Source organism: Otolemur garnettii, unplaced genomic scaffold (assembly GCF_000181295.1).
Source record: "Otolemur garnettii isolate 467f Iridium unplaced genomic scaffold, OtoGar3 scaffold00018, whole genome shotgun sequence".
Taxonomy (NCBI): Eukaryota; Metazoa; Chordata; class Mammalia; order Primates; family Galagidae; genus Otolemur; species Otolemur garnettii.
The window spans coordinates 4,873,100-4,880,806 of NW_003852413.1; the positions used below are offsets into that span (position 1 = coordinate 4,873,100).

Sequence of the window (7,707 nt, forward strand, 5' to 3'; positions counted from 1 at the left end):
GAGACACGGTCGCTCCTGACTCTGCCACGCACCGTGCTCACTGAGACACGGTCGCTCCTGACTCTGCCACGCACCGTGCTCACTGAGACACGGTCACTTCTGACATTCTCACAAATCTGTCCGTTGAAACTATGGTTCTGCTATTGCCTTAAATGTGCATCTCTTTCCTCACTCTAAATGATGAACTGAAAAGGGTATTTTCAGATTATCATGCCATTGTTTTTTATTCACTGAAAAAAAACAAGTAAAGCAAAATAAATACTGACGATTTTAGACCACACAATCAAACAGTCATAAAAAGGAGCAAATGACACCATGCAAAAATCACTAATGACTCAAGAAAAATCCACTCTGTTAATAAAAACAATCACTAATGACTTAATAAACATTCTAGTTTAGGGGAACAAAAAGATAACATATTTCCTTTTCAGATTAAAAAATATTTATTATCTAACATATTCAAAAGAAAATGTCCTGAAGCTGGTAGGGCTAAGGGAAAAAAGAGGAAAAAGGAAATTAACCAGTTCATTGAAACAATTTATAAATGGCTTAATTTTTTTTTAAAGACGGGAGTCTCATTCTGTCACCCCAGGTAGAGTACAGTGGTGTCATCATAGTTCACTACAACCTCAAACTCCTGGGCTCAAGTGATCCTTCTGCTTCAGCCTCCTAGCTTATTTTTTCTATTTTTTTGGTAGATACAGGGTCTCAATCTTGCTTAGACTGGTCTCGAACTCCTGATCTCATGCAATGTTCCCACCTCCGCTTCCCAGAGTGTCAGGATTACAGAAGCCCACATGCCTGGCCAAAAATGGCTTAATTTTAAAACAGTGGGGGTGGCTCAGAATTTGAATTTCAAGTTCTTCTGCAAATTCATGCATAAAACTGGCGAGGCAAACTTCACAATTTTAAAAATAGCAACATTAGGGAAATAAGGAAGTTTGAATGAGACAATCAAAACACCTCCTTATTAAATCTAACATTTGTCAAAGAGACCAACCTTTGCTTCAAATGAAAAAGGGGTAGCATCAGGCTTTTTAAATCACACTGAATGTTGTGAAAAATTTCACCCCATCATGGTGCCTGCCCCACATCACCCTCTGTCCACAGGCCCCCTGCGTGGGCAAAAGGGCAGGAACTCTGCTTTTGCAAAGCTGCCTTTCTGCCTCCACTACCCCCAACACCTCTTCCATAGACCCCCACCAGCTCAGCTAACTGAACAAGGGCCAGGCAATTCACTCCAGGCTGATAATCCACAGACTGGCCAATACCCTAGATCCTAGAGCCAGGGGGAAGAAAGGAACCAGATCAAGTTTCTCTGGAGAATGTGAACTAGGAAATGTGACAAGCACTGGTCACTTAGAAACTGAAAGAATGCAACAAGAAATGCCACAAAGCTGAACTAGGGCCAGGGGGTTCTGGTCAGCTAAGAAAGCTGGTGAACTGAAGCTACAAGAGAGGGGAAACTGGAGTTAGCAGAGAAGCCAGCTGGTGGTGGGAGAAAGGCAGAGACCCATGGGGTGAAGCTCTAGGAACAACTGGTGTGGAGGCCCCAGACTGCCAAGAACCACTCTCCAAAGCTAGGCCTTTCCTCAGCCCATCCCAAATGGAATTCCTGGATTTTTGTGTGATCCCTATCACACCAGAAGTGTTCCCACTAACAAAATTCCTCTCAAGTTAGCTGGAATGAGCATTTGCCCCCACACAACCAAAAGCCAAATAGCACAAGTAACATGCAAACAGGAAACCTTCTGGTAAGTCAGAACATAAAATACTCAGCAGTCCTAGGTAAATATATTTAACAGAAATACAGAACTTTGTAAAGAAACACCTACACATAAACACAAACAAAAGGGGCACAAAGGAACTTTCTAGGGTATGAATGCAAATGTTCTCTGTTTTGACAGAGGGTGTCGGTGACTGTTTTGTTAAAACTAATCAAACTCAATACCTGACATGTAACCATTAAATTGGACCTCAATTTAAAAAAAAAAAAAAACTCCCCTAATGACAGGACCTGAGTTTTATTGTTTTTCAAAACTGGACTGATCTGGATAAATCTCACAATGCTGAGCAGAAGCAGCTAGATGCTAAAACAGTTTCTATTTGTATGAAGAACATACACAGGTAACAGGTAACAGGCACCAATGGTGCTGGAGTCCAGACTCTGCAGGGGTGAGGAAATGAGTGGGACTTATTCATGGGCTGCTTATAGCCTGAACCTGGTGCTAGGTTATGTTCAGCCTGACATACATCTTTTCATCAGGTGTATGTTTATAATACATGCATTTTCCTGTATGTATTGTATTTGCCTGTATACATTTTTTTTGCAGTTTTTGGCCAGGGATGGGTTTTTTTTAGAGACAGAGTTTCACTTTGTCACCCTTGGTAGAGTGCCGTGGCATCACAGCTCACAGCAACCTCCAGCTCTTGGGTTTAGGTGATTCTCTTGCCTCAGCCTCCCGAGTAGCTGGGATTACAGGCGCCTGCCACAACGCCAGGCTATTTTTTTGTTGCAATTTGGCCAGGGCGGGCTTGAACCCAGCACCCTCGGTATATGGGGCTGGCGCCTTACTCCTTTGAGCCACAGGCGCCACCCCATATCTTTTTTTTTTTTTTTTTGAGACCTAGTCTTCCTCTGTCACCCAGTTAGAGTACAGTGGTGTCATCATAGCTCACTGCAACCTTGAACTCCTGTGCTCAAGTAATCCTTCTGCCTCAGCCTTCCTAGTGGATGGGACTACAGGCATGAGCCACCTGAGCCTGGCCCCATATTATATCTTATTATGATAACACGAAAAAAAAGGAATGCCCTATAGTAATACAAAAGTGATTGGAAAAGATTTTTGTTTTACATTAGTAAAATGCCTATTTTTAGTCAAACTCTCTGGGTAAATGAAAGAAGTTTTTAGTTACCCCCTTTGTTGAATTCTAACTTAACTCATGGATTTGATATTAGGAGAAAAACTCACTCAAAAGAGTCATTTGATCAATGTTAGTATAATTCCAACCTATAGCACTGTTCTAAAACTATGCGAAGTGAATTCACCCAGAACCAGAGCACCCTTCAAACAAGTAAAAGTAGAAGAAATCACACTCTGTGTCTCTTTTTCTATTTTAACAAAGAAAAAAAGAAATCCAGAGGAAGAAGTATTTTGTCAGAATCCCACTTCTGTGTTTTCAAATAAAGAATTAATTTAAATTCATACATCACCCTGAGGTGCATCTTTTTTTAAAACACAGATTTTTATTTTCAGAGGCTTGTATTTTAAAAACATTTTAAGACTCCAGGTACAGTTCACAAGAATAAAATCTAGACTCAGTATAAATGCAGCAATGAAGACAAACTATAAATGTTCACAGATCATCAAATTCTAATGCTGTACTTAAAAAAAATAAGGGAAAGAGTAAATTGAAATGTAAAGTACTTACAGCCATAATTAACTCAAAGGGGTGTTTATACACCCTTACCGGTGACTGGTATTTTTGCACCATGATTGTAATATAATTGCAATCCTCTCACACCTGCAAAACATAAAAACATGTGGTAAATAACCACGATACAGAAATAAATTAAATTCACAGTGACCCACTGTAACATATTCTAAGGACAGAAAGAGACCACAATAGGACATAATTCTATGTACACAAAAATCAAAAGATGATACTGAATTACATAAGAGTAAGGAGAATAGTCAAACAGTAAGAAAAGGAGAGGAAGTCCCAGTGGAACCAGAGAAAGAGCCCTGGTCTAAGGGTGGAGGTCTCCAATACCCTCAACTGCATCGGGTTAGGTGACCTGAGTCCTTTCCGGCAAGCAAAGAAACACTTTGACTCAATTATTCTAATAACCAACAGAATTAGTATTATCATTTTCTCTTCAACAACTTCCACTCGGAGCCTAATAAAAATGGCCACACATTAAAATGCCAGTCCTTGGGAAACAAAAATAAAAGTGGCAAACAATACTATTGTATCTCAAATGATGGAATTCTCAAAAGCCAGCTTCAAAGGAAACTTTCATCAATTCCTGTTTTCTAACTGTGTACACTACAATTTTGAAGACCTATCTTGAAGTAGCAGAGATGGTAAGTACCCTGGCTAGAGGCTCCACTGAAATCTCCAGCCTCAAACAGCTGCAGTATCTGTAAGTCATCAAGTTAATGCTCAAAGCCTAACTCACAGGTCAAGGACTCCTCCGGCAAAGTACATAATCACACGTTAGGGCCAGGCTTGGAGGATTTTTCTTAAAACACACTTTTACTTGGAGTCCTCTGTGACTCTTACTCCCGTATTTAAATATGAGTAAGAAAAAGAAATCCGGCTCGGCACCTGTGGCTCAAGCAGCTAAGGCGCCACCCACATAGACCTAAGGTGGCAGGTTCAAATCCCCAGCCTGGGCCCGCCAAACAACAATGATGGCTGCAACCAAAAAATGGCCAGGCGTTGTGGCCGGCGCCTGTGGTCCCAGCTACTTGAGAGGCGGAGGCAGGAGACTCGCTTGAGCCCAGGAGTTGGAGGTTGCTGTGAGCGTGATGCCACGGCACTCTACCCAGGGGGATAGCTTGAGGCTCCGTCTCAAAAAAAAAAAAAAAAGAAAAAGAAATCCAATGAGCCTACCTGTCTTGCTGAGGATAATCATTAAGAATGTTGTTTTAGGGAGGAAGGAGGGCGACTGGCAGGGTGTCACCTAATGTACACAATGTGAGGGTGTTCAGCACACCTCCTGGGTGACAGGCTCAACTTCAACTTAACTTCATCTTATAAGTGAAAACAATATAATCTAAAAATCTTTATCCTCACATTAATTTAAAATAATAAAAAGAACGTTATTTCAGGCTGAATATGGTGAGAGAATATTCAAAAGTACAAAAGCTCCTCAAGGAGCCCAAAGTCTGTTTAAAAAAATTTAGGAAGATATATTTTATTTCAGAAAATTCCTATCTACATAATTACATTTAAACACATCTGGAACTTTCTGTAGCATGCTTGGCATACCTCTCACAAGGAGCAGATTACAGTGAAAAACAGCACCACTTGCCAGTGGGAAACTGCGAAAGGAGTAACTGTGGATGACCTCAAGGAGGGCATCTGAATTCTCTAGGACAGTTTCATCTCCGTAAAATGAGGTTTGGGGGGAGACAATCGCGAAAGACTTCCAACTCTAAAATCAAGAGAATTAGAGCCAAGCTCTTGAGTTCTCCGCCAAACTCAAGTTAAAGCTTTCATTAATCTCGATTCTAGGACTGATGCGTCCTGGTGCACTGGGGACACGTTCTATTTCGTTTCTACGAACCATACAATCTTGCCGCACAGTGGGAATCTAATCATCTTTTTAAAATTTAATTGAGAAAATTAATTTTAGGGTATCTCCCAGATAAGGGGAAGACAATTACCAGGTACAAACAGATGAAGAAAACATGCAAAAAAGCGTAAGGCTCCATTAACAAACTGTCATAGCCATTCAGGATTCCACTGCCTGGCAGAACCCAAAGTGACTACACTAAAGAACCTGCTAATTCACGAGCTTCTGAACTCCTGCCAGTTGCCAGCTTCCGATGCTCTGGTCCAGACAAACGCCCTACGCGGGCATCCGGAGTAACAACCGCCCAGGGGCATCCTGGACCCGGGCTGCCTCTATTGCATGACAATTGGTGTTTAAAACGAGCCACCGGCCAGACCCCGGGGATACGTCCCCGGCGGGGGGAGGAGAATCTAGCACTCGGGGCTGCTCCGCAGGGGTCCTGCCCGACTGCTCCGGGAGGAGCCCCAGCCCGGGCGACACAGAGGACGTGGGCCGGAGACAGGCTCCGGACCCAAACTCCGCTCCCCGCAAGGAGGGACTCGGGAGTGGGAAGCCCGGCGGGCTGGGGGCGGGCGGCGAGGAGGGGCGACCCGACGAGGTCCCGCTGCGGGCGCCCGTCCCAGGGCAGGACGGGAGCAGCTGGCCAGCCGCCCAGCTCCTCGGAGCCCGCCCGGGAGGCGCCGGACCCCGGCGGGGGCGGGGGGCGCGCTCGGAGCCCGCCGCGGCGACGCGCGCCTACCTCTTGTCAGAAAGGCCGGGCCCGGGACGCGGGGCGGCGGAGGGCGCTCATGCCGGCGATTTTGCGGTGCCGTCGCCGTTCCACTGCTTGACGGCCGCAGCTAGACCGCCGGTTCCGGGGAGGAGGACGGGGGGCGGGAGCGGGGAGGGGCGCGGCCAGGGCACCAGTGGTTGTTACGGGTGACGGGAAGGGCGGGGCCGAGTGCCGGAAGGGGCGCGCATGCGTAAATGTGGCCGAGGGGGGCGAAGGCGGGAGCGGGCGACCGTTGCTAGGGAGGGGGAGGGGGTAACAACCGGGCTGGGCCGGAGCTGCGCAGGTGCAAGCTCCAGGCCGGCAGACGTGGGAGGTGCTTAGGGAAAGCGTCAGCGCCACGGGGTTCGCTGGTGGCCCCGCGGCTCCACCCTGTTCCTTGCATCACGGGCCGGGGCTCCCCGGGCCTCACGCGGAGGTGGAGTGGGGGTCAGCGAGTGAGGGCCGCGCTTCCGCAAACCTGGACCCGGGTAGTTAGTGAACAGCCGTGGCCTCCTGCTCTGGGCGCCCGCTCTGAGGCTCACCTCGGGTCAGTCCTGGAGGCTCTGAGATGTGCTTCCTCATTTTTTGTTGACTGCTCCGGAGCCGTCCTGACCACATTCTTGCTGAGAATGGAGATGAGGCAAGCACCGGGGCGGGTGCAGCCTGGCAGCATCCTTGTCTACACTGCTGAGGGCCCTTCGGCGGGCCGACGGGTCCTGGGCCGGGCTGCTAAGCAGGTCTCGCATTGAAGCAAGACAACGACAGTTCAGCTCCACTTTAAATCTGAAGTGGGGCGTACACGAAGACATTCAGTGGTCCTTAATAGGAGCCAGTGACCTGAAAGGGGACACTCGTGTGTCCACCCACGTGGCAGAGCTGACTTTATAATACATACCATTTCATCATCAATGTCAGTGTTGTTGTGGACCAATGCATATTAGTCACTCTGGGTGGCTGCACATTTCATGCTGCCATGTCACAGAACATTTTTGGAACTGTTTTGGAATTTTCCTCCAGAGCCAGTTTACCAGCCACACAGGCAAGTCATTCATCATTTGATCACACCTTGTTTCAACTCAAACCATCATTTTTGAGCTTGATCACCTACATTACTGACTGGACTCAGTCTTGCTGGCTTTTTGCCTCGTTCATATCCACCTTCAAAAAATGCTTTGAAAAAGGCATGATAAACCTCCCGACAGGAGTAACAGCAGCGCCTATTGAAATGGTCTTGCCAAAACTTGGCCTGTTTTGATAAACTGCTAGAACCACCCGTTGACAGGAAAGAGAACAGAGGAACGTGGTAAATGACACCCAGAGAGACTTGGCAGAGACAGACTGTGAGAAACACTGTAAAACAAACTTTTTTTCTGTTTTTCATTTTTCAATTTTTTCTCTTTCTTTTTATTTAACCTTGTCTTTTCAAACATATTCTTTTTTTTTTTTTTTTAATTTTTGAGACAGAGTCTCATTGTGTTGCCCTCAGGGGTATCTCCCAGATAAGGGGAAGACAATTACCAGGTATAAACAGATGAAGAAAACATGCAAAAAAGCGTTAAGGCTCCATTAACAAACTGTCATAGCCATTCAGGATTCCACTGCCTGGCAGAACCCAAAGTGACTACACTAAAGAACCTGCTAATTCACGAGC

The 7,707-nt window shown here is 45.9% G+C and overlaps 1 protein-coding gene across 1 annotated transcript in view; it reads right to left on the reverse strand.

The window, feature by feature from the left end:
• Window positions 1-6,116, reverse strand: part of SEC14L1 (SEC14 like lipid binding 1) — a 57,447-nt gene extending 51,331 nt beyond the window's left edge. The window contains exons 1-2 of the mRNA XM_012803211.2: window positions 6,045-6,116; window positions 3,433-3,525 (exon numbers count right to left, since the gene is read on the reverse strand). Coding sequence (XP_012658665.2) covers window positions 3,433-3,495 — 63 coding nt within the window. The 5' untranslated portion in view covers window positions 3,496-3,525; window positions 6,045-6,116. The remainder of the gene's footprint in view (window positions 1-3,432; window positions 3,526-6,044) is intronic.
• Window positions 6,117-7,707: the final 1,591 nt, after the last annotated feature.